This window comes from Zosterops lateralis (assembly GCF_965231275.1).
Source record: "Zosterops lateralis genome assembly, chromosome: 13".
Lineage (NCBI taxonomy): Eukaryota > Metazoa > Chordata > Aves > Passeriformes > Zosteropidae > Zosterops > Zosterops lateralis.
Window position 1 is genome coordinate 3,537,395 of NC_139773.1, and position 26,777 is coordinate 3,564,171.

Here is a 26,777-nt window from a genome sequence, read left to right on the forward strand (position 1 = left end):
AGTGCTCCTAAACACCTCAGCATCAGCACCCAGCCAGCCAGAGATCCTGCTCACTCCGTGGCTTTTCTGCTCAGTAAAGCAGAATAAATCTAGTGGGGATGGAGCCAGCAACAACTCTGTGTCATCCTGCCCCCATATCCCCAGCTTCCAGCCTGTGCAGGCTCATCCTCAACACTCCCTCATCCCACTGTGACAGGAAAGGTGCTGCTGGAAGGCAGGAGGTGACGTGGGAGGTGGCACAGGAGGTGGTGGATGTTGGGAGCCGTGATGGGGTTGACTGCTGAATTATTCTCACCCTAATTGGAGTCAACATTTCACAGAACCACATTCTCAGCTGCACAGAGCTGAAAACGGGCAGGACAGGGGCTGCAGAGATGAATTCCCAAATGCCACATGGCAGCCCCTGGTTTAGGGCAATTGTTCCTGTTCTTTAAGCACCTGCAGACCCTGGAGAGAAGCCTCTGAAGCTGGGCTGCAGTGGGGGCTCCAGTCATCCTGGCCCAAACCACCCTGCATTTTTTTAAGCACCTTCTGTTCAATTCCTTCACACAGCACCAGGTGAGAGCAGGGCACATCCTCCTGCAAGAGCTCACGTTGGCCCCGTGTCCCCCAGCCCAGAACTCCTGACACCAGCTGCCACCCTCTGGACACATAATCCTGCCAAAGAACTGCAGTCTCAGCAGTTTGAGAGCTAAACCTTGTTCTGTAATCCTTTGTGCTTCTGCTTTTTTATTGTTAAATTAACTCAGTGACAGGAACACAACTACTTTTGCACACTCAGAATTTTGGAGAAGGTCTGAAAGGAAGAGGACTTGGAGAGTAGCAGGAGCAGCATTCCCAGCAAGTGCTTATGGGGAGTTGTTGATTAGCAGCTTTCAGACAAGCTCAACCCAGCCTTTTGTGTGAGCCCAGGTCTAAAACTCATTTATGCACGAAGCTTTTTAGGCTCAAGGCAAAGCAGAGACAGACTCAGACTCCACATGAGCTGCAAAGGCAGAAATGCCTCAGGAAGGTGCTCCACAGTGACAGCAGCTCTCAAAGATTCTTTGTCCTCTCAGTGTTGCCTGGGTTTGACTTTTGACAAACATCCCATCCTTAACTGAAGAATTACAGAGAACCTTTACCCACATTCTCCTCACAAGGGCTCTAACACTGGGGGCAAGAGATAACAGACTTTATTACCATTTTTATTATGAAGTTATGATTACTCAGAGCTACAGGCCCGAGGCTCAGTGCTGGGGGTTGGACCTGTTCAGACTCTTTTCAGTGCCCCACAGGTGATGTTTTCTGATGTTCCCCTACAGGGAACAAAGCACTTGGTAACATCAAAACCAGCAAAATGGCACAATTCACCTTCAGAGATGGGAGAAACCTGACAAACCCAATGAGAGACATATGCAAGAAACTGCAAACAGCCACAACTACCCCATTGCGTTTTGTCCTTGCTTTGACTGCTTTTGCTTTATACAAGGTGTTTGTGGCTGCAGTGACCATCTGCATTGATTCCTGTTGCTCTGCAATCCTGGTGCAGTCATGGAGAAGAGCTGATAAACTGCAGCCTTGTTGCTTTGCACCTCTTCCCTGGGCTCTTTCTGCCAACATCTCCACCACAACATCACAAGTCTGAATGAGAAGCTCAGAAAAAAACAGCTGCTGCATGTGATGACAAGTGGGGTTTTTATTTCAGACCCCAGGGCAGTCTTTAGCTTTCAGATGAGCTGTGAGATGTGGCCAGCACACAGGACACCTGAAACCCTTTTCCAAAACTAATCAATTTTTATTATTGCATCCTGCTAAATCATCCCTGTCAAAAGAGCTATGGGTATTTCCCATCTCAATTCCTCTGTTACCTAGTGCCACAATGCACAAAGTAATCCTTTGCCATCTTCTACTCCAAACACTTTGCAGTCTTTAGGCAGATTTCTGTGTAATTTACAGAAACACAGGAATATTGAACGATCTACAGCTCAGGACAGATTATTCTCCAAAACAGAGGTGAGAGGAGCAGCTGCTACTGCTCTGTGAAGAGAGAACAAGTTAGATGGTGGCTCTAGGACTGAGTGTGTAACAGCAAAGCCCAGCTATCCCCAGACCCTGGGCAAGAAGGCTGCTCTCATCAGGGCAATCACAAAAAACGTGGCAAGAGGCAAAATCTTTATTCCAGTTCTGAATTGGAAAAAACCCGTCATGGCCACAGCTCACCACTGGACAGTCCAGAAAGCACAAGGGAGGGGGCACCTGGCCCTGCCAGGCACACACTGAGGACACAGTCCCAGAGGCACTTGGAGAGGAAGCTCAGCTTCAAAGTACAAGCACTAAACATTTTGGCTCAAATTTTTAATATAAAAATTCACTAAAAAGGCTAAAATGTGACAAACCATTGGAAATACTGTGACAAACATCCGCCCTTTACGCAGTAAAAACCAAAACAAACCCAAACTGGCAAGAAGCTTTGAAATGCATGCTTTCTTCTTCCTCCTGGCACATCAGACCATCAGCTACTTTAAACGTTCCTCTAGAAAAATCCATGGCACCTTCACCTCGTAGTTCAGTGCAAGGGACTACTCTCGATGGACCAGCACAAATAAACCCAGTAAAAAGAGGACTGCATACTGCAAGAGAGAGCAGAGGAGACAGGAGTGCACACTGACATCTACAGCAGCAAATGTGCAGGGCACAGGGTTCTGCCCGTGTTCTCATGAAGGAATTACAGCTGGGGTGGGAAAAGCAGGCAGGAAATAGAAGAGCTCTTACCTTAAATTTTGGATAATCGTTCATTAAGATGGTCACTATTCCAATATAGGGCACAAATCTACAAGAATAAAGATTTTCTTAAAACAAACACTATTCCAGGGTGCAGAGGGAGAGTCAAGCATCCTGAGGGCTGCAGTCAATGGGCTGGTGACTTCTTCCTCCCTGTGGCAGTGGGGCTGAGTGACAACCAACCCCAGTGTGTGTTTCAGCCTATGCCTGAGTCAGATTTCAGTTGCTTGCAAAGGCTGAGCCTCCCAGGACAAATCTGATGACAATTCTCATCAAGTCTGAGCCCATGCTACCCTTACATCTGTGTCCATCCAGCCTCAACATCTCAGGACACAGCTCACAACGTGATGCCTTTGCTTAAGCCAAACTGAGAACTGAATTCCCCACAAAACCCAGCAGGGACTGCTCAACACAAGGGGGGAATTTACCAGATGGCTTTTGGGGACAGCAGTGTGAAAAGCCTCATCATTTTCAACTTCACCTACCCTCTTGCTCGTCCTACTACATCCTTCTTCTCCAGCCAGTGCTGCCCCTGTTTGTAGAGCCCTCTGTCATCCACGGCATTGTTGTCTCCCTTTGTCAGAAATTTGATGTCTCCGTTTTGCCTGGTAAAGACAAGACAGCCAGGTAAGGCAGGACAGAAACTTGTTAAAAGCCGTTCTACAACAAGCATGGAGAGACCAACACAAGGGCACTAGAAGCAACCATGGCCTACAATTCAAGGAGGATAAAAGAGGGAAACTCTGTCAAATGCAGCAGAAAAGCAGATGGTTTGGAAAAAACTGCCATGGGAAGAATGAGTTCTGGCCCCAGCCAAGCTTTCCAGCAGAGTTTCAGAACAGAACCAGCACAAGCCATTTCTAGTGCAGGTGCAGCTATTGCTTCCTGGTTTCTGACCCATCTTGTGTTGATGCTTCTCTTGCTTCACACAAATGTTGGATTCTGGTCTCCCTACTACCACACAAAAGGAGAGGTTGGGATTGAAGCACACAGCTCTACACAACAGTGGGCAGAAGCAAGCTGAAACTCAGAACTGGTTAGGAAAGGGGGAAAGAAAAAAACCAAATAATACCATGATGACACTGCATGAACTCACGATGTGCCTACATCTGGAATGCTCTGGGCAGTGCTGAGCCCCCCAGATCCTTTTCTGCAATGGAGAGAAGAACTGGCAAAAGTTGAGAAATGGTTAACAAGGTCTGGAACCACTTCCATACAAGAAACTACAGACTAGGACTCTTCAGCCTGTAAAAGACAGAACTGATGGGAGATATGACATAGTCCACCACAAATGACAGCAACAATCAAACAGCTTTTCACTGTCTCTTGCAATGCAACAGCCAGAGGGCACCAAAAGGAGCTCAGAAGTAATGGGTTAAAACCAGGCAGAGAAGGTGCTCTGCAGAAATAGCCACAGCACAAACCAAACCATGTCTCTCTGTAAAGGTATTCCGGTTAACAAAAAATTATATTGGCTCAAAACTTGACCTGATACTCCATGTAAAAGAGGAAATTAGGCTGTTCATAAAGAACTAGGCCTTTGTGCTTGAAATTGTAACCTTCAGAAAGCAGGGAAATTATCACTATATACTATCTCTAGTCTTTTATTAATCCTGAGATGAGTTAATTAGCTTGCCAGAAACAGGATTGTGAAGCGTGGAGCAGATGAATCTTTGCTTTGACCAGGAAAAAGCTTTACAAATTCTTTCCCAGCCATTCCTGTTCAGATTCATCACTGTCACCTTCCCATGGCACCTACAGGCAGGTGCTGAGCAGGAGCATCCTCAGTGCTTGAATCTCAGCTCTCACAGAAATGACAGATGGGATACAGAACAGGAAAGCAGGCAGTCTCCTTTGGAGCTCAGGCTGTTTTCATCATGCCTGAACACCAACCGGTTCCTTGACAGGAGAAGCTCAGAAAGGAAAAAGGGAAAAAACCCACAACTCTTTCTCCAAAGCACATCTGGCTTGTTGTGTGGGAACAACAAACACTCCAGGAGCTTAGAGACACCGTCTGGGAAAAGATTAAGATCCCCAAAGGTGCAGATAATGTAGTTTAGCTCTGAAGAGTGATGGTGTAGGAGTGCAGCACCTTATTGAGCAGAGTCAAGGCTCTGTCACGATATGGCATGAGAAGCCCGTGGTGCACTTCTCTGTCTGAGTGAAGTCTGGTCTGGCTGTCCTGCCCCAAAACCACTAAGTAAATTTTGACTGCAGACTCAGTGTTAGTAATAAAGAATGAATTCAATTTGGGGCTGAAAACAAGAAGAAAAGGCCAGCAAGTAAAAGACATTTTCTCACTGACACAATATTGATGTTAACTGGGGCCTGAGTTGCCCCAAAATCACAGAGAACACTGTTTCTGTTTTCCTGTATTTTGACACTCCTGTCAGCTTCTGCAGAGACTTTTCACCTCCAAACTGGCACTAGAAAATAATTCTTTAAGTAGTGAAAGAAGCAACTGACACCCAAATCCTGCCTGCAGCTCCCAGGTTCAGGTTGCAGTACGGGTTTTCCAGTTTATCTCTCCTAATAAAAAGATTAGGTTTGTGTTTGATTGTTTTAGTTAAATGAAACCTGAAATACTGAAAAATGGTTTTACCTTCCCAGGATTGCCACTATGGCCTTGTTACATTTAAACAAAAAGTAGTTCTGGATAACCTAATATCTAGAGATAGAGCCAGGCAAAAAGAGAAGGGTGGGCAACATCTGGAGAGAAAATGCTGCACTGAACAGGGGAGGGGGAAACTTGCATTTCACTTGAAAGAGTTCCCACAACATCACAAAAAGTACTCGTGCAACATTAGGGGTCAAATTCAGCCCGTAAACTGACCTTATTTTTAAATCAGTGGTATCAAAGAGCAGCACTTTGAAAACTGACACTGCGCAAAGTTCTGGGTACAAAATAAATCTGAACAGCAAAGAATGTGCTTTGCCTACTGGGAGAGACATCATCTCATTACCTTAGAGCCAGGATTCAGCTGTGTATTTATGTGCACAAGGCTGGTCACCCTGAGTTGGACCAGACAACTGGTCTGGATATTCCAATGGCTTTGGGAAAGGGACCCTCCCCATCCCATCGATGTCTCGACTAGAGGGATCCTCAGATGTCACCTGCTACAGCTGCAGCTCACACCAGAAAACATTTACTCAGCAGAAACAGATGCTGGGACCCCAACCAGCTGCTGCCTCTCAGAAATGCCTTGAAAAATCAGGGATTCAGTTCAAGATTCACTCAAACAACTCACATGGTTTGCTCATACCCCCACACACTGACCTGGAGAGGCCATAGCTCCATCCAGCAAAACAGGAAAGCTCATGACTGCAGTGGAAGCCTTGGCTGGAAAACTAAGGCCTGTTCAGCCATGAAACCAATGCCTGTTCCATTCCTTCAGACAAACAACCTCCCCAGTGCCGAGAGTATCCAAGGATAACAACACAAATTTCTAGAGAGACAAGAGGTCCTGAGTCTGCATGACAGCAAAGACAGGACCACAGAGACAAGCTCTGAAATAACACACAAAATACCTTTCTGCCACAGCTGTGCCCACAAACAAGACTCACTTCACACACAAACACAGCCATGCTACAGCAGACAGCACAGCAGCTCGGGACAGAGAGCATGGCACAGGAGACAGTCAGTGGTGTCAACCTTCCAGTGCCTAAAGGGGCTCCAAGAGAGATGGACAGGGACAAACAAGAGCCCTAAAATAACAGAACAAGAGGGAATGGCTTCCCACTGCCAGGGTTAGATGGGATATAAGGATTAAATTCTTCCCTGTGAGGGTGGTGAGGCCCTGGCACAGGCTGCCCTGGGATCTCTGGAAGTGTCCAAGGCCAGGCTGGACAGTGGGAGGTGTCCATGCCCATGGCACGGGGTGGAATGAGACTGGCTTTAAGGTCCCTTCCAACCCTAACAATTCCATGATTCCACAGTTTGGAGCGTCCAGGGCAGTGGCACAGGCTCTCAGCTTGTGCCTTTTGCTGGATGATCTTTACAAGTTAACCAAGGAGGACAGATTTTGTCTGTCTGAAACTTCTGTGTTACCTCCTACAGCACCTGGATACCTGTGACTGACATCCCACCCACTTGTTTACCCAAGCAGATGAAGAACACCAGTCAGGGAAACATCAGCAGGAGAATCCCCAGACTCTTAACATACTTCTCATGGATTTTCAGGACACGATGGACGATAGGAATTTCCCTTCCTTCTATCCTAAAGACGACTATTTCTCCCACTCTGATTGGATCTTCAATTCGGTTGGTGAGGAACAGGAGATCTCCTCTGTGGAAAGCAGGCTCCATACTCCCACTGAAAAAGAGGAGAGGAACAACTGAACAAGATTTAAACACTCAGTACCAGGTTTTGGAGTTCATGGCCCTCTAAGAAAAATCTCACAAGAACCTCATGAGAAGGAGAAGCTGTGGATACCCCATTCCTAGAAGTGTTCAAGACTAGAATGAAACTTTGATGCAGATCTTCTGAGAACACCACCTTGGATGCTGGGCAACTGTGTAACCTCTATTGCAATCAGGTTTTCAATCATCATACTGCCAGCAGCTTGGATCTGTTGGGAAAAGAGCACTGCCAGTACCTGGTGTTACAAGCACATCCAAAAGGAAAAGCTTTTTTAATGAGTAAAAAGCTGATGATGAACACTGCCTTTTGATTTCTGAGCTCACCATTGGCAGGGCAATGCTGGCAGCTCTGTAATGATGGGGAATTTTTTAAAATTTAATTTACTTTTTAGAGATAGCTAGATAGATTATCCTCAGGAACAAAGCGCTGAAAACATCAGGCTCTTGCATTCCCATCTGAAACAGACAAAGGGACTTGCCAAAAATCTGTTACTGTGATTCATTGCTTTGCCTAATTATCTCATTTCAGGCACCACGACTCAAGTTATTTTTCTTCTGTCTTGTAAATGGCAATTGTTACCAACTACTTATCCTTCCTAATTCCACATAAATAATGCAAAACAGAACAATGAACTTAAAGTACCACGTGCATTTGTGTTTTATCTTCACAGAGCACAGCAGATGCAGCCCAGAACAGCAGATCAAGTCACTGAAGAGGGGATGTGACCCTGTCATACTCACTGGAAGGAGCAGAGGGAAACATCTGCCCTGGGCTTCACATGAAGAGGGAGCTCTGGTAAGTGGCACCTGGTCATGGCATTACAGCATTTCTACATCATGAACACTGACATAGAAACACAAAGAAAAGGCCGATGTGGCCACGGAGCAGGTGCAATATCCCTGCCAGCATCCAATGGCAGCCCAGGGAATCTGTCCCAGGCAGCAGGAAGGTGGGAGTAGCACTGGTGGCACCCACTGCAGGGCACTGCTGTAAGGACAACGTGTGACAACCAAAACAAACAGTGACAGAGTGACAACGCTTAAGCTCAGGACCACCTCTGTAATGGACAGCCATTAAATCATCACAAATGGTTGGAAGGGATCTTAAAGATCATCCCGTTCCACTCCCTACCATGGCTGGGACACCTTCCACTAGATCAGGGTGCTCCAAGCCCTGTTTAACCTGGCCTGGAACACTTCCAGTAATGGGGAGCCACAGCTTCTCTGGGAACCTGTGCCCGGGCCTCGCTGCCCTCACAGGGAAGGATTTCTTCACTCTGACCCATCTAACCTGCCCCCGGCAATAGCAAACGGGACACCCTATTGTGCCGTCACCACCTGCCCGGGTATAAAGTCCATCTTCCTCTTTTTCACCAGCTCTCTCCCAGCCGGCTGACAGAGCGAGGTGAGATGCTCTTTCTACCCACTCCCTCCTCCCTCGCTATTCCTGAGCCTGGATTCCTAAGGCGCCTCCCCCGCGCTGGGGCTGTGCAGGAGCCTCGGGCAGACCCGTCCCTGTGGGGATCCCCGCGGGGCCCCGGCCATTCCCCAGCCACGTTAAACCCCCGCACCCGGGGACTGACCTCAGCACCACCACGATGGGACTCTCGCTGCCCGTCACCACCATGAGTCCCTTCCAGATCATGAGGGCTGAGGACACGATCATGCCGAAGTTCAACACCTGGTAGTACAGCTGGGGGGGAAGGGGGTGGATCAGGCCCCGCCGCCGGCGCACGGCGAGGCGGACCGGCCCCGTCCGTCCGCTCGGCTTCCCCCCCCAACCCGGCCCTCCCGGCCCCTCCGGCACCTGCCGCTTGTTCATGCGCCGCACATCGTCCAGAAAGTCCAGCGACAGCATCGCCGCCGCCGCCACCGCCGCCCGCACGGCCCCGCTTCCGCTTCCGCCCGCGCGGACACGTCACCGCCGCTTCCGCCCCGCGCGCGCAGCGAGGGCTCCGGGCGCCGCCGCTGAGGGAACGGGACCGGGAGAGGCCGAGGGGGCCCCGCGCTCCGCACACCCGCACCCAACAACGCACCCCCTCCTCCAGCCAACACCCCGCGACCAGCAAACACCCATCCCGCTGAAACGTCACAGCCACTCAATCAAAGCCATCCAACCAACGCCCAGTTCCATCCATCCCTCTTCCAGTCAGTCCCATCCACTGAACACCCACCGAACCAAACCCCTCTCCAACCAACACCCGACACCTCTCACACTCCACACCCCATTCAGCCAACATCTCATCTAATCTACAGCCCCACAGGACACCCCACCCACCCAACCCCTCATCCTACCCCCCCATCCCACACCCAACCTTTACTCATCCAACCACACACCATCCAACATCCAGGCAGCTCCAACAGGCCACGTCCAAGCATCCCGAGACCAGATGGCGATGAGCCCAAGCAAGGAGATAAATAGTTCTTAAATTATTTAAACATCGTCAGAGTAAACAATAACAAGCGGAATTCTGGCTCAATAGAATGAAAAAAAAAATAATGGTATAGAAGGTAATTGTATTACACAAAGCATGGGTGTGACAAGGAATGAGGGAGGAAAGAGAGTCAATGTGACTACATGGAAAGAAACATCTCCTAAAGGATGGGTAATGCTGAGCCACAGCAGGAGAGGAGTTGTGGAGCTACTGATGGAGCACTAGCCCCTGCTGCACTGCAGGATGGTGGCTCCCACTGGTTCCAACACCTCTGTGGCCTGTGCTCTGCTCCTCTCCCCTCAAAAGGAGCTGTCAGGGAGCCCTGGCACTGGTACATCGGGAGCTCTGGAATAGTTTCACTCCAGCTGACCCCACTGACGGGATGGGGGACATTATCCCCTTCTGGCAATGGTGCCAATCTGAGCTCCCCACCTGGGATGAGCCACCGAGCACCAGGCTTGGCAACACCCACCCCAGGATGGCTTCCAGCAGTGCAACTCCACAGACAAATGGCCAACGTGACCCCGAGGGGACCACGTCCTCCTAAACACTATACTCACCTAGGAGGACTGGGGCTACAAAATCCTCTTTCAAGGACAATTCAGGTCCAAGACATCTCATTAAACTGAGCTTTGCAAAAGCATGTTGTTATTTGGGCAACTAAAGAATAATCAGCACAACTTGGAGCTCGAACCCATCCCATGTGACGTGGATCCCGGATCGGCCAGCACGGTCCTGACAAGCACATTTGGCTGAGCCAGCGTTATGAGTTAAAATGAGTAACACAAAGGCAAGATGGGGAGAGAAAAAAGAAGCCATAAATAGGAGGAGAAAGAACGGGAGATTGGGAAGGCAAGGCTGGGGCTCTGGGCAGAGGCTGAGGTGGTGGCGGTGCACACTCAAAGGAGGAGAGCTCATCTGAAGGAAACTGCAGCTGCAAAGTGCTCCTGGATCCTCAGGAGTTGGCCAAGCCCCACTGAGGATTCTGGCCCTGCTTTCCCTTTTCACCTCTCTGGGCTGGCAGAGAGTTAGTGCTTCGGATGCAATGGCAGGGTTGGTTTTGTTTTTTTCTGTTTTAAATTTCCCTTACAAACAGGAGTTAACAGAAAGCAACGTCCATCCCAAGAAATCAACAGAATATTTCAAAGATTTGCCCCATCCCCACCCTGTATTTTGAGTAGAAACCCCCCAACAAAAAAACCCCGATCAACCAAAAGGGCTTTTTTTTTGCTTTTAAGTCTTAAGAGACTTTGAATGATTGTTCTGTGAGGTGCTGTTGGGGCCTTCTGCGCCACACGTCTGACTGTGCTCACAAAGAGCTGAGTCACTTTTGCACTCTTTGTATTTGTTTTCCTCTTCCACTGTAGTGTTCAACTCGCCATTGTAGTCCTCGTGTCCATTCTTACCCATCTCTGTTTGTAACTTCTGCCTTTCGTCTTCCTCCTCCTCCTCCTCCTCTTCCTCCTCCTCATCCTCTTCATCTTTGACTTTATGAACAATGAAGAGGTGTCTGTTCAGAGAGATGTGGGAAGTGTAGCACAGGCCGCAGAACAAGCACTGGAAGGTGGAGCTGTCGGTCTTGTGCCGAGGTATGTGTTCCTGGAACTCAGTCCTGACGTCCGTCTCGAAGCCGCACTTCGCGCATTTCCAAGGCGCTTTCAGTTTTTTGGCTGGCGGAGCATCCAAACCCGCAGTGCTCTCTGCCTGACCCAGCTCAGCTGTTGCCATCCTCTTTGGAGATTTTGCCTTAAAAAAATAAGATTAAAAGGTTACTTTATCATTTGAACCCACGGAAGAGCAAGTGCTAAAATCCACACGCATGTCTGAAGATGCCTGAGGGCGAAGTCATACCTAAGGGATTCCTGGGCCATTCCCTGCCCTACCCATACCCAAACACCTCATCCGGTGCACAGGATTCCAACTGCTGTCCTGTGATGTGAGATGGGAACTCTGGGAGAGGCTGGCTGGGCAGACACATGATGGGGAAATAGTTTAGAATCAAGGAATCATGGAACGGTTTGGGTTGGAAGGGACTTTAAAGCTCATCCAGTTCCACCCCCTGCCATGGGCAGGGTCAGCTTCCAGTATTCCAGGTTGCTCCAAGTCCTGTCCAGCCTGGCCTTGGACACTGGCAGGGACGGGGCAGCCACAACCTCTCTGGGTAAAAAATTTGATTTGGTGTGGGAACAACTTAGACTTTGGTGTGGGGAGGAGGAGCCCACACAAGAGGGACAGCTGAGGGACAGAGGGGTGGTCATTAGCCCAGACAACACTTCTCAGATTGAACATTCTCCCCTCCACTCAGATTTTGTCTCAGTAACTCATACCCTCTATCTTAGAATCCTGCAGCTCCTTCTCCCATGAAAATAACTCGCGTAAATATGTCCCCGCAGTGTCCAAAATGTGTATCTTTAAAATAAATGGTGCAAAGAAGCCCAAGCAGCCAACCCTCCACTCCAAACCAATCATAAATAAAATCAGTAGAACAATTACATTTGCTATACAAAATTACACATTCCTATTTAAGACAAATGCAGTTCTCACAGGTAATGGATCTAGCAAGTATTTTAAAACAGAAAATAAATCTTTTGTAAGTGGCAGAGAAAATAAGGGAGAAGGAAGAAAAATGTGCCATGCTCATGAATGGAGTACCAGGGGAAAACAAGGGTAATAACAAACTTAAATTACGAAATAGACTGAATAAATGCCAGTAAAACAGAGCAAGAAAATCTTGAGAAATTCAAGATGCAAATGCATGTTGTCCTGGTGCTGGTGCAGCTCAGCTGTGCTGGCACTGCTGACCCTGACCCCAGCAGAGGGAACCAGGCTGGATGGAATTGAGGGAAGGAAATCTACCCTATGGATGGGAGGGTTTGACTGGCACAAGGCCACAGCTCGACGTAACACCCCGAATGAACAGCTACTCGCCAAGTACATTTAATTGTACATTTAATTTTCCATGAAAATAGGTATCAGTTACTTCTGCTCTGTTTCTCTCTGGAGCTTTCGCTTTGGCCATCTGGGATAAGTCTGGGTTTTTGATGCCGTGCATGAGGCTGATGTGGTTCTCCAGCATGAATGGATGCGGAAATGTCTGATTTTCATCTGTGCAGTACCTAGGAAACAAAAGAAGGAAAAAAATTTATTAGAGGATATGCTCTGCCAAACCAAGAGGTGTCATTGGAGACAGACTGTGGTGAGTAATGTACCATTAGATTACCAAAGTACGCAGCAAAACATTGTTTTAATAATAAAACATTACCCTGAAAGAAATCTTGAACAGTTTGGAGTTTGTCACAGTGCTCATGAATGACAGCAGGGCATGTCTTCTTTACAGTGCTAAATAAATGTAGTGGGGGTCTGGAACCCTGTGACAAGTGTCCAAGAGGATAAATGATCAGGATGGAAAATATATGGGAGAACAACAAAAATGGCCTCTGAGATGAGAGAATTATACAGAGAGAGCTAGTGACTCGTGTGACACCTAGGAGGCCTGTGGCACAACCCAGTCCTGCACCCAGCACTCCCAAGTACCAGGGAGAACCAGCATTACATCCACCAGACTGTACCACAATACAGTTAAAATTCTTACCAAACTGCTGAAATTCCAACTTTTATACCAACAATCTAGGCAGAAACACTCATGAACATGTCACTTATATGTAACTCTTCATGTTTGAACCTGGCAGGACTCCAGAATTGCTACAGAACTGGCTGAGATCTCAAAAAGGAGCTGTGAGGGGGATGTGCCATCTGTACCTTCACCCCTGGATGACTGAGGTCTACTGGAATAAGTGCCAGGCCTTGCAGACACATAAACCAGCCCCCCTGAAGTGCACAGAGGGCTCTGTTAGCAATTGAGAAAGCCAAAATTGAGTATCTGTGCTGTTCTGGTGCTTGCCAGCACAACATGATGAATGTCAATCAGCTGCACATGGACCTGAGCACGGACAAGTGACACCAGAGTCCTCTGAAGTGCCTTAATTGCATCTGAGAAAGAGGCAGCAGGGGATTAAGAGCAGAGAGGAGCTGAAGTGTCCCTGGGTGACAAAGACATCTTCTAAAAGGACAGAAGAAGGTTCCTACTGATCTTCCAGTAACTAGAGGGAAATTAAATAACAGTCAGCAATGATGTGAAAATGCAGACATGCTCATTGAATACTTCTGGGTTTTAACAGGAATTGCTCAGAGGATAAATCAATATTTTATGATGATGGAATTTTTCTTCTTCGTGCAGGAAAGCTGAGAGGTTATTAAGTGCTATTTATCAAAAATAAACATGTTGAAAATCAAGTGTTTCAGACACTTTGTACTTAAGACTTGGAAAAGAGGAACATAACAGTAACCAAGTGAATTATGAAAGAAAATGCACAATACATCACAATATTTTGCAATTTGCCCTGATTTAGAATTCTTTTCATGTGAGCAGGGAAAGATGTTTGCCTAACCTGAATTACTCCAGTGACAAGCATGGCAGGAGGGTGCTCAAGTAAGTCCTCCATCACTGATTTCTCCCTACAAATTTATCCAAAGCCAGAGACCTAAGCAGGACAGGGGTAGAAAGGGGAAATCACACTTGGGAATGTTAGAAGCCAGAGAATCGTCCCCTACAAGCAAACATGCTGGAGTCACAAAAATTGTCAGTAATCAGATCTATGACAGATTTTATTCACACTTCACATGGAAACCAGGAGAAGACGGTGACATGAAGTTAAGGCATCAAAACCCCTGAAGAGAGTTACAGGTCAGAGTGATACAAAATGCCAAACATGAAGAAGGAAAATAGACACCAGAAGCAGAAGAAAGGAGGAACAGTGAACATGTGATGCCTTACAGAGTGCTGAAAAGAGTCAAGGAGGAATTCAGAGACTGGAGGTTAAGATTTTTAGAGCAGCACTCTACAAGCTAAGAGAGATCAAATGGAAGACAGGACAGAGACCCCAGATCCAAACAAAGAGCAGCTCTTTGAGATGCTGGGATGGTATTTCCAGGAAGAGGTTCCATCTGCAGCGAGCTGTGATTTCAGTGAGTCTGCCACTACAATGACTGACGAGAGCACAACCGCTGTCCAATTAAGACTTCATCACCAGATTCTGTGAAAGAGCAACTACAAGCTGGAGAATTAAATGCAGCCACAATTCCCTTGGATTACTAGCTATGTTTTCTCTGCTGGCATGATCATTGCCCCTGGGGTGAACCAATGGATCCACAGCTGTGTGTTGTTCTGAAAAGTAACAAGGTAATGCACTGCAGGCTGGGATACCCTAGGCTATCAGAAATTTCCACACAAATCCTTCTTCCCAATAATATCTTATGCTCATTTTCATCCTGAAACATTCCACTTTAAAAACAACTGATCCAGAGAGAACAGATTTATAGAGATCAGGTGAGCGTAACACCCAAGACCATTACTCACAAACTTAAAGCTGAATGAAAGACAATAGGAGCCAACATTTCATCTCCTCCAGATGTTAGAGCAGTTACAATAAATGGAAAGTTTAGAAGTCCTGGATGAAAAAAATGTCTCAGGAATGTATTCCCAGTGGTAATGCCTACACTGTATCCATTTACCAAAAGCTATTGTGCCTCACTATGGAGTCCAAAGAAATACAGTACTTGAGGAATGTACTTGTACTCTTCAGATGAGGTTTTAGCAACTTGAGTGCAGTGAAGTGACGGCACATCAGAAATGCTTTCATTACACCAAAATTTTAGATAAATTAGAAAAATCCCCCAACCTACATGACTGCAGACTTCTTTTCCAAGCCAAATGTGGTTTAATCCTGATTCAAAAGAATGTCTCAGAATGAGACAGGAAGAAATTTTGCACAGTCACTTAGCATACAGCTTTCTCTGCAGCAGTTACAGAGGTAGATTCATAGGCACTGGGCTTTGTCCTGAACTGAGATTGTATCCACAGTTTGTTGACCAGCAAAGATTTTCATTCATCACTGATTTCCATAAATTGTCTCAAGTCTCCAGATCCATTTTCCAACTCTGAGGTGTGAGTTCCCAAGCCATTCCAGCAAGGTCAACTCCACTGCCCTGCAGCCTGTGCAGCCGGTTCTGCCCTTCTAAAGCAGTGGCAAGATGTGGTTCATTATTAGGACTTTACACACCTTTTGCACCCAAGGAGAAGGCCCAAGAGTGATGCATGACCACACCAACCACAAAGCAGTGAAAGAATGGCCCAATATTTAATTGGCTGTTTCACAACGATGCAAAACATAGATCTTATTTACCCCCTGCAGATATCAAATCACACCTCCCTTTACATTTCCCAAAGAGATTCACTGCACAGTCAAAAGCAAAGTCTTATTTTAGCCACTAAGTCTCTTGTGTTTCACACATTCTTCTCCTAACTCTCCTTCAGTAACTTACAGTCTAGAGCAGACAGGAGTAGCAGACATGAGTTATTACAACTTCCAGACGTGAAGGACTGGACTGCTGCTGAACACCAGTCAGCAGAGGGGCGTTGGGTACGTACCAGCACGTGTAGACCTTCTTTGCTGTGTCGTGGTTGTTGCGGATGTGTCTGCGCAGGCTGTTGGAGGCGTTGAACGAGCGCTCGCACTGCCGACAGGGGAATCTCTTCATGGACTGCCAGGGAAAGACAAACAGCTCTGAACAGCAGGGACATGGAAGGCACTGATTGGATTCTAATTCCCATGCTCTTCACCTGGACGTTACCTCTCAGATGCAAAAAAAATCCCTTACATAATATGTAATTCTACTGATAGAGATCACTGAGATTTTGAGATCCCACTTAGATTCAGCCCAACAGCTGGGTAATACCAACACTCATCTTGTAAAACCAGGACTACTTAAAGCACATACTTGATTTTTATTGATGTTTTTATCAGGAATTATATATATGTTTCTTCTGTGGGTTCATTTCACTACTGGACCCCATGCAGAATTCACTCAGTGGAAGGTCCCTTTGTCCCCAGAAGGGAGCAGGACTCAGTCCACTTACCCTTCTTGCTCCTCGTAATTCAGCACAAGAAAAGGGCAAGATGCTAAAAAGCATCACACAGACCCTTCTGTTATCCAGGTATGATATCCACATCCCCCTAAGAAAGTCTGTCCTGTAACCAGCCTCCTCCAAAATTTTCCTACAGCCCTCTATATAACCTGCACGCAACATCTTCTTAGACTTGCTTAATGAATACATATATGTGTTGAACTGAAATATTTGGCCAATTTCCTACTTCTGTGACATTTGAATGGGAAAATCCAGCACTCAGGCTGCCCTCATCTTCTCCTCTTGAAGTGAGGACATCATCAAGTGGAACAACCTAGCCCTCCCCAAATCAAGCTAGAAGGACTTGGACACCATGATACAGATTCCCATTCATGGCTGGGTGACTCAGGATATCAAACAAGAAGTCCTGATGCCAAAGTACTGAGAAATCTGGCTGCACACAGCATCTTGGCCCATGTTCTGCCAGCGACAAGGATTAGCTTGACAAAAGTAGGTCAAAGCAATGCAAGGCTTGAGCTGGATGAAACACAAAAAAAATTGAGATTTGCAGTTCCTGTAATGACAGCCCTGCAAAGGGGCCTGGAAGGCAGGAGACTGCTGTTCTTCCCCAGTTCACTAGCTCAAGTATTTCATCCAAATCCTTACCCTTCCATGATTTCTCTTCATGTGGGACACATAGGTTTCCCTATCAGGGATCCACTGTGAACATTCCTTGCAAGTCCAACCAGTTCTTCTCAGTCTGGACTTCGATTCAGGATTATGTCCTTCCACCCTCATGTCTTTCCTCATCAGAGGAGAGGAGGAACTCCCATTGGCTACCAAAAGCTCCTTTGGTGAGGTATGAACCTGGTTCCTTGAAGCCTTCTCAGACTTCTGCCGAAAGTTTGAGAGCTCTTCAGGATTACGGGGGACTCCATGAACACCCTGTATAACAATAACAGTAGAAACACACATAACATTTACATGTAATTCATATTTCACACCTTTATTTATAAAGAAATACCAGCTACTATTTAAATACATAATTTAAATCCCCACTGGCCAAACAATGTATTGTTGTCTTGCTCCTGTATGTCTTCCCATTTCTCCTAGAAGCTGCTGCAGTGCTTTCCCTGACAAGAAATCTTCCCAAAAAACATGAAGCTTCTATTTCTGTTTCCTGCACGACAACAGCCACTCCTTGGTGCCTGTTTAGCATTTTGGATGAGCCCTGGGAACTCTGGTTAAGTAGGGAAGATGTAATGGAAGAGAAATTTCAATTGTCATTATTTCAAGAGCCCAAGCTCTAAAAACACAGAGCTTTGGTAAGCTCTGAATGAAATGTTTGCTGGTATCCTGGAGGCCCCAAAGCTGCTTTGTCTTTGCTCAAGAGATGGGAAGAGAAAATGTTTAAGTTTCTCCAAGTCTATTTACTTCAATTCTACTCCATCTATTGATATTTACATTTTTCATGCTTCAAAACTTTGCTCCTGACATATAAGATCAAGCATAAAGCCAAAAACCAGCCTTATAAGGAATATGGCTCTAGGCTCTTTGGTTATCCAAGAGGCCAAAATCCAAAAGTCCCCCAAAAAGTTATTTTAACAAAAAAATCGAACATAAGGAAAATAATCTAAAAATGAAGAGCTGTGGGAAAGCAAAAGCAAGTAAAACAGTAACATACCAAAGAAACCTCAAGAAACTCCCCCAGGAACAACAATAGTTCATCCACACAAAAGGCTAATTTAGAGGTTTAACTGTGCGCAGTAATTAATAATGGGTAAAGTTTCAACACATGAAAGCCCCAGGCATTTGGAAGTCTTTCTGTGGGTTAGACTCCAAGCAAACCTCCAAACACAAGGTCCCAGCTGAGAAGTCTGTGTGCTTTCCACCTGGCCCAGCTGATGACCACAGAAGCCACGGCACTGCCAGCTCCTCAAGAATACAGACACATCAATCACCTTTATCCCCATCTGGAAATCTCTGGAGTGTTTCAATGCCCATTGCTCCATTGCTACACCAGTGGGGTAAGACAAATGAGGAGCATGGAAAAATGAAGTGATTTCTCTGCAGAATCAATACCACAAAGCAAACTCCTGCTCTGTGGCACTCTAAACCTGAGGAAGATGAGGAGGCACACAGATCCTTTATCTTGCATGTAGGCACACACTAGACAGCACCTCCTAAAAGCTCTACAGCACAAAGGTGATCTCAGAGGAGATGGGGGAGTGCAATTACTACCCTACCACAGCCAAAAAGCCTTCAATTACCTCAGAGGTTAAAAGACAAAGTGCTGTGGTTAAGATCTCAGGGTGCTGATGCACAAAATGCTGCAGGCAGGACCCTGGGGTGGGATCTGACAATGAACCACAAGGTGAGTATCTCAGCTCCAGTTTTTTAGCACGGGGGATAAACACCTCTTTGAAGGTCCTAACCTTAATCTCAACTCTATTTTCCTAGCTGTAATGCACCAAGATTAGCAATCATCGACTTCACAGGAGGGCTTCAAACTGTAATTCATTACTGCATGCAAAGCACTTCCAGATTTGCAACTTAAAGACACGAGGGAGAGAGCAAAGGAGGAGTTCTGAATTGGTCTTGCTTTCAGGAATGAGCTAACAAATCTTCTGGCTTTTTCAGTGTTAGTATAAACAAAATAAAGTCACTGATTAAAAAAAAAAAAAAGTCCTTTTTTTTCCTTATCAAAGGGAAAGGAGACTGCAAGCTCTTTCTTCAGAATGCCACTGAGAAATCTTCTGAAAGGATTTTCCTGGAGTGCTGTTAGACACTGAACATAAAAACATCCTGAGTAAGATAACAGAAAAATGTAGCCCTTTTACATTTATGAGATAATCAGATCTGTAAGGCTGGTACCTCCAGGGCAATCACTTCTGCCTCTCAGTCGCCTCTTGCAGCCTGGTGTGGCTCAGAGCAGCAGGGAATCAGGCTGTTAAATGCCATGTAACCTCCCTCTGAGGCAACTGCAAAGGGGCCAAAGCTCTCCAGGTGAGCCCCCAAAATGGTAGATTCAGTTTTCATTATATAAATTCAGTAACACTGTGGGCAGAGAACAATTGTTCCTGTCTCCCAACCAAATAAAAGGCTGCCACATGAATGTAATTACTTTAAGAGACTGGGGACTCCCCATTCCTGGAAGTGTTCAAGGCCACAATGAACACTGACAGTGCCCTGAGCAACCTGGGATAGTGGAAGGTGTCCCCGCAGGGGGGAGAATGAAATGGGCTTTAATGTCCCTTCCAACCCAAACCAGTCTGTGATTCTGTGTTTCCATGAAAATAGAAGAGTTAAAAATCAAAGAGATTTAACTGTAAAAACAAGTTTTTGTCATACAGCTAAAATGCATCTAGATGAGAGGAACTGCCTGTATTAAGACCAACTAACACAAACCACTCCACTGACATTTCCAGATCCTGTAGTCTATATTTTCCACTAAGATATTTCTCAAGAATCTTTCACTTGAACCACTTGCCTCAACCTGATGGTTGATATAAATTCTCTGTGAACTCAAAAAGTAAGATCTTGTACCAGTAAGGAAGAGAGTTACCTACCTTAACATGCTGCATTAGCTGCTGCTTCTGCATATACACCAGCTGACACTGTGGGCACTTAAACACTCCCACTAACAACTTGCTGGTGTTCTGCTGGAAGTGCTCTTGGAGCAGCTTCTTCTTGTTAAAGACCATCTCGCAAGAGCATTTGTAGATCACCCTTAAACAATTAAAAAAAAGTCAATTCAGTCTCTCGGCCTCAAGAAGACAATGTAAAAAGTTATCTCAGCAACTGCAGAAAGGGACGGACTTCTGAGGAGGGCTGTGCTCTCCATGTATTGTCAACACACACCCACGTGGGCAACTGAACCAGTAACTCAACTGGGAAGAACATCAAAATGCCTCAGGCACATACCACAGCTTGCTAAAAATAAGTTTACTTCTCTGCATATGCATAACACTGTGTGTGTGAGCACAGACAGATGGGAGCAAACACAAAGCATACCAGCCAGCTACACACTGCTTTCAATCCCACCTTTCCATAGTTCCTCCCTTAAAGCACAGATTTTTGGCACTAGCTCAAGCCTTGGAGGAAAAAGCTACAGAGTGGAAAAATCAGGAGGCTTCTCTCTAGTGATTTTTGGGGGTAACACTGCCTGGGATAACTCTCCTCTTCCCTTCCAATGCCAGATGCAGCAGTTGCCCTGGAGCCATCTACCAAGAGGTGCCACTGAGGGTCCTGCTGGACAAAGAGGTGACAATTAAGTTCTTTTTAGGGTTATTTAGCTCTTGCCTGACCAAAGTCCTCTCCTCCTACCCAGGAGAGCGTGCTTGTACCAAGGCATGCTCTGGTTTGGAACAGACCCCTGCTGGCAGACAAAGCAGCAGATCATCTTATACAAGGACAGAAACCAAAAATAGAAAAAAAACTGTGAGGGAAAGGGGGAATTCTGGAACCACCCAGTGAAGGAAAAGAAGAGATAAAGCCAAAACACTTACTGAGTAGTCTTGTGAGGCTCTGCTGGGTGCTGGCTGGCCACGTGAGCCATGGTGCTGTCGGCAGACTTGAAGGCCTTTGGGCAAAAAGAACACTTGTGGAAGACTTCGCAGTGTTTCTCATGGATGTGCACTTTGAGCATGGCCAGGGTCATGAAGACAACTCCACAATGGATGCACCTGGGGAGGCATGACAAAGAGCTCAGTTACAGCCACAGCACCACTTCCATCACACCCTTGGACTGGGACAGATGGAAGGACCAGGCTGTGGTGGGTCCTTGATTCGAGCAGTTCAATCTCTTCCATATTAATTGAAGAGTCAAGGGGGAATATGATACATGAATTCTGAATGGAACTCACAGCAACAAGCAAACAAGATCTATAAAAGAAACCTTCAGAGACTAAAACAACACAAAAAAGAATAAAGATGTGGTTCAACAGAATGCCAACCTGTGAAAGCCAATTCCAGCACAGGCACAAGTGAAAGACTAAAGTAAAATTACCTGATGAGATCTCCCCGTGGCAAAAAGCAGCATAAATATCAGTTAGTCCCCAGTACAAAATAAAGAGAAATAATATCCAGTTAGAAATCTTCAGCAATTGCTACTCCACTGTGCTCCAGAAAAATCACAACAGCAACAGAGAAGGAACTGAGAAGCCCATTAAAATCATTAAGATACAGGTGCTGCCTAGAAAGTGCTTGTCTGGAAGGGCTGTCTGAGTGCTCAGGGAAGAGAGAGGGAGAAGCAGAAAAGGATTCTTCTCAGCAGCTGAAAACAAGGCCAAGAAGAGAGCAGGGCCACCCCACTGTTCCCAGCCTGCCTCTCCTCCAGACACACACCTGTGACAGGTCTCACCTAATATTCCCACAAGATGGCAACCATCAGCAGCCTTACTTCATTTAACTTCAACACTCCTCCCCAGATCTGCCTGCTGTGCCCTGAGAGATGTCACACTCCAACTCACAAGGGCATGTGAGGATGCAGCCACGTGTTGTCACCTGCCTCGAGCACACCAGCCGCAGGGTTTGCCATCCCATAGGAGCACCTCTGCTCATCTGGGACCAGAACAGCCTCTCCCAAAAGACAATTCCCATCATCCCATCAAAATGACACCAGTGGAACTCTGCTTAAGTCAGCACTGCATGTACAAATGTTAGAGCAGGAGAGCCCAGCCTGGTAATGCAAGGGCCAACCTTGTATTCATGGGGCACGAGAGATGCACAAGGGATAACCTCCTCACCTTATAAACAGGTTTTCCCTTCATTTCCCTCCCTTCCCTGGGGGCTGTGTCTGCCCACAGCACTGCTCAGGGCCATGTGCTCAGCGCTGCCACGGCACTGCTGGCACAGATGGACCCCAGCTATCGTGCACTGGAACAGCTCCAAGCCTGTATCAAAAACAAACAAGCTGCTGGAATATCCTTCCCTCCGAACCAGCCTCCCAACAGCGTTTAGGAAACAAGCCCAGGCTTTGAAGTTGCACTTCAAAAGATCATTAGGCAGAAGCCAGCCTGAAGGAGCCAAACACTCTCCCCCACATTTTTAAGAAAACACAGAATTGCTGTTGCCTTAAATTTCAAGAGGGAAGCAGTGACAGAAGCTGGTGTCACCTCTGGGGAAGCATGGAGACATTCTGCTGGGGTAGTTCTGCCTTCAAGCCTGATCCACAACCACATGAGACAGGGGGAGAGAGACTTTCTAGTACAGTAACACCAGGAACCACGTTGTTATGGAAGAATTCCCCAAGTATAAATGGAAGAACAAATACTAATCCTGGCAGTAAGGAATGACTGGTACATCCAGGAATATCCAACGGGCTTCCTCCACAAATATTCTCTGAACTAAAAAGAGATGGTTCTGCCAGATGCTTGATTTTGGGAAGTACTTCATTAAGAATGAGGAATTAAACAAGCACTAACTCAGGGTCAAATGATCACAGGTTAATTTAATTTACAGTAAATGGAAGTCTAAACAACAGCCATGCTGTAATTAAGAATTCCAGTGCCAGAAGGACAAGGTATGATAAACTAATTAGCTGAACAAAGTGGATGGAGGATGTCAAGGGGCTTGCCATGTAATTCCTGCAAATTGCAAATCCTGCTATCATCCCCACTACTGCTGGATCCCTCAGGGCAAGGAGGGTTGGCTAGAAGTCTTGGAAAGCATTCTGTAAGAGGAGATAACAGCGACAAGATGTTGTCTTAACCCTCTGAATGCTTCCTAGGCCATCACCTTCCAGCCCCTCAATTCTCCAAATGGCACCAAGCAGAAAAATGAGTCCCAAACGGGTGGGGACAGCTGAAAGGGGCTTGGAAAAAGTGGGGAAGGTGACCCTTGGAGCCAAGAATAAAGGAGCGTTAAGAACAATCTTGTTGAGTATAATTTTCAATTGTAGAAGACCATTCTCATTTTCAGTGCAATCACTAGCTATGACTCAACTCCAAATGTTGTGGGGCACACAACCATACCCCAAATTTAATTGAAAGCATAGGGGCATGAGCAGAAAAGGAGACAGAATAAAGACTTATTGTAAAACCAAACCCAAACCTATGCTCCAGAAATTCAAGAAAAACAGGCACGTAAAGAGAAGCAGTGAATGTCAAGCTGATCCTTGGAGGGATTAAAAGAATTCCTCAGCTTCCCAGCTCTGCAAGTAAGAAATGTGAAAGAAAAGAATGAAGTCACTCCGTGACTACAGGGCAGATGCCACAGATTATCTAGATACGATTCTGCAACCAAAATTTATCTTTTCTGTTTTCAACAATGTCAGTGACATGAGCCCTGCAGCAGAGACAGGCAGGATAACAAGGATGGCACAGCCAGACCTGTGTAGTGGACTCAGCTTTCACAGATGAGCTTCAGCAGATGTGAATTAGAGGAGAAGTTAAAGAAATTCAGCTTTTAGAGTAGCTGGATAAAGCTAAAAAATCCCTAAGTATAATTTATGAGCTTTGCCTTCATTTAGATCTTCATTAATGTCCCTGGCAGAGAGAGTAGGTATCTGCTAACAGTATCTGTAGCCAGATGGAAGCTCTTGTTGCTGGATTCCCAGGTGCCACTGAAGTCCCAAGAACTGCACCAAACCCAAGTTAATTTTCTGACACCTCCTCCATTCCCATTTTTCCATCTCAGGGAAAACATTTTTTCCTCCAGCTTTCCTCCTTCCCAGATTAACTTATTTTCAAACAATCCCAGTGTCAAAGCTATTTAATATGTGATGGAATTAATTCTTTGTTGTGGGCTGGGTCTCCTCAAATCAGATCCCACATTAAAAAACCTTATCTGCATATAATTAAACTCAGAATCAGTTTGTTATGTGCCTCTTGTCTTTACAGTTGCAAGAAAAAGCCCTTGAAAACCTCAGTGTGATTCAGACCAAACCACACAGCAGAGCTTCCTGAATTTGCAGACATCTTAAAAGAACATCTCTGAGAGCAGAAATTGCCCTGCTTGTTTGAAATCTCAGAGTATTTAATGGCAACCAAGAGAAAAAACAGAACTTTAAGGAAACACCATGTGTTAAGAGCTGTGCTACAGCTCGGGTAACCTAAACATGCCAAGGAGGGAAGGCTTGTAGGGAAAAGTAATGTCTTATTAAAGCAAGCTGTTTAGTTGGAGAAAAGATATTGTACCACATCCAGAACCTTGGGAGCCTTCTCCACCTGTCTCAGCTCATGAGAAATGTCTGGAGAGTTGCAGGGGCATAGAAGGAAATAATCTATGCCCTTCTCATAAAGGCACACATTCTCAGCCCATTACAACTGACATAAATATAAATTCAAGCCTTAAGGAGATTTACAGGATTAAGATCTGCAATCTTTTTGCTGTAAGTATCAATCCTGAGACATCCAGCTGCAACATGAATTCAATACAAGAGCTTTTCAGCTCAAAGACGCAACAAAATAATGTCTGCTCTCAGAAACCTTCCTTAAATCCAGTTAGTAATCATTTCCCATTTCAAATGTGTTTTGTCATGCAGAAAACCATGCCAGGCTCCAGCTACATCCACTTTCATTTCTGCTGTAAGTAAGACACAGTTCACAGTCACAGAATGTTTTGGGGTGAAAGGGACCTTAAAACTCATCCCATTCACTCCCTGCCAAGGGCAGGGACACTTTCCATTGTACCAGGTTGCTCCAAGCCCTGTTCAACCTGGCCTTGAACACTTGCAGGGATGGGTGTCCTGGTTTCAGATGGGACAGAGTTAATTTCTTCCCAGTAGCTGCAACAGTGCTGTGTTTTGGATTCAGAATGAGAATAACATTGATAACAGACTGATGTTTTGGGTTTTGCTAAGTTGTGTTTATCTTCAGTCAAGGACCTGTTTTTGTGCGTGTGTGTGTCTCCTGCTCTGCCAGTGAGAAGGCACACAAAACAAACCATGAGGGAGCACAGCCAGGACAGGGACAGCCACAACCCAAGTGCAGAGGTGTAAACCCCAGCTCCCCAGGCACACACCTGTAGCCAACCTTGCGGGAGTAGTGCAGACAGTTCTCCTTGACGTGGGTCTGGAAGTAGGCGGAGCGGCACACGGCCCCGCACTCGGGGCAGCAGTACGGGGACTTGTGCGCGTGGATCCTCTGGTGGGCACAGAAACTGCACTGGTTGGGCAGCATCATCTGGCACACTTGACACGTCTGATGGAAGAAAAGGTCACGTTAGTTAGTTATTCTCTACTTGGGGTTTTTTTTCCCCCCCAAATTCACTCTAGAAAACTTCCAGGTTTAATAAAGGGAGCACAGGCACATTCCTCTAGCAGCAGCATCAACTCCACAATGCTCTTTAACTAGTCTCCTTCACATCTTTTCCCAACATCTTCCACAGTTAACCATTCCACACAAAAGTTCCACACTTAAACTACATCTTCTGTGGTTTATTTCCTTTTTTCCCCATAAAAAGGAAAGCAAACTCTTTCACCTCTTAGCTCCGATGATGTTCTGAATGCTCAGCACTTTCATTTCCTGGCTCGAGGAGAGCATTTTTCTCAACAAGCACCCACTCCACACCAAAACATCACAAAAAAGGAGGAAAATTACAGCCCAATTCCAAACATCTGCTTCTGAAGGCAATGTAGTCCTGACGTGCACCTTCCCCATCAAAACCATTGCTGTGTCTCTTGCAAAATTTCTTTGTATCAGATGAAATTTAAACTTTCCAAGACCACAAACTTCGTGTTTCCCTTACAGGAACTTCCTGATGACTAGAAATAACTCAAAGCCTCTTTCTCTCCGTTTCATCCTTAATGAAATCCATTTTTACACACATGCTTACTATCAAAACCTCTTTGCAGAAGCATCATTTACTTGACATTTGAAGTTTTTATGCGAATGTATCATCCTGTTTTCAACAGTTGTCAAACCTCTGCTCCCTTTCTCAGGTGTCTCGACTCTCTGTACTCCTGCAAAGCCCAGGGGCAGCTATTCATCCCCTGTAGGATGCACATTACTGGGTGCCTGAGCAGGAATAGAGCTGGAGCAGATCCCAGCCCACTCTGAGCCCTCCAGGAGCAAGAACTCTCTTCCAACATTTACAATCCCATGCAAAATCACTGCTCTGACTTAAGAATGAACAACAGCACACAGCTAATTATGGATTATCAAATCAAGTAATTTAACTAAATAATTTCTGTGGACTTCACTGCTGGCAGCCAGGGTAGAAACATGGGACAGAAGCCCCTAAAACTGACCAAAAAAAATAGAATAAAATTAATGGCCAACTCCCTTTTCCGTGTCATTGTTATTTCATGCAG

At 46.0% G+C, this 26,777-nt stretch overlaps 2 protein-coding genes across 2 annotated transcripts in view; both read right to left on the minus strand.

Annotated features, from left to right (window-relative positions):
• Nucleotides 1-2,148: 2,148 nt before the first annotated feature.
• SEC11A (SEC11 homolog A, signal peptidase complex subunit) lies at nucleotides 2,149-9,024 on the minus strand. The gene is made up of 6 exons (XM_083870866.1): nucleotides 8,931-9,024; nucleotides 8,707-8,816; nucleotides 6,927-7,076; nucleotides 3,249-3,368; nucleotides 2,755-2,812; nucleotides 2,149-2,612 (listed from the first exon to the last, which is right to left on the minus strand). The coding sequence occupies exons 1-6, from the start codon at nucleotides 8,979-8,981 to the stop codon at nucleotides 2,562-2,564; spliced, it is 540 nt and encodes a 179-aa protein (XP_083726992.1). The 5' UTR covers nucleotides 8,982-9,024; the 3' UTR covers nucleotides 2,149-2,561.
• A 496-nt stretch (nucleotides 9,025-9,520) lies between these two features.
• The window catches only part of ZNF592 (zinc finger protein 592), a 35,753-nt gene continuing 18,496 nt past the window's right edge, over nucleotides 9,521-26,777 (minus strand). The window contains exons 3-9 of the mRNA XM_083871279.1: nucleotides 25,487-25,665; nucleotides 21,031-21,207; nucleotides 20,092-20,251; nucleotides 17,189-17,467; nucleotides 16,046-16,158; nucleotides 12,539-12,674; nucleotides 9,521-11,304 (exon numbers count right to left, since the gene is read on the minus strand). Coding sequence (XP_083727405.1) covers nucleotides 10,792-11,304; nucleotides 12,539-12,674; nucleotides 16,046-16,158; nucleotides 17,189-17,467; nucleotides 20,092-20,251; nucleotides 21,031-21,207; nucleotides 25,487-25,665 — 1,557 coding nt within the window. The 3' untranslated portion in view covers nucleotides 9,521-10,791. The remainder of the gene's footprint in view (nucleotides 11,305-12,538; nucleotides 12,675-16,045; nucleotides 16,159-17,188; nucleotides 17,468-20,091; nucleotides 20,252-21,030; nucleotides 21,208-25,486; nucleotides 25,666-26,777) is intronic.

Excerpts from the sequence above, each read along its gene's own strand:
- SEC11A (XM_083870866.1), bottom strand. The coding sequence starts at position 8,981 with ATGCTGTCGCTGGACTTTCTGGACGATGTGCGGCGCATGAACAAGCGG. Across the intron at positions 7,077-8,706 it reads CCCATCGTGGTGGTGCTGAG|TGGGAGTATGGAGCCTGCTT; the intron begins GTCAGTCCCCGG and ends CCTCTTTTTCAG. Across the intron at positions 2,813-3,248 it reads GTAGTAGGACGAGCAAGAGG|ATTTGTGCCCTATATTGGAA; the intron begins GTAGGTGAAGTT and ends TTATTCTTGTAG.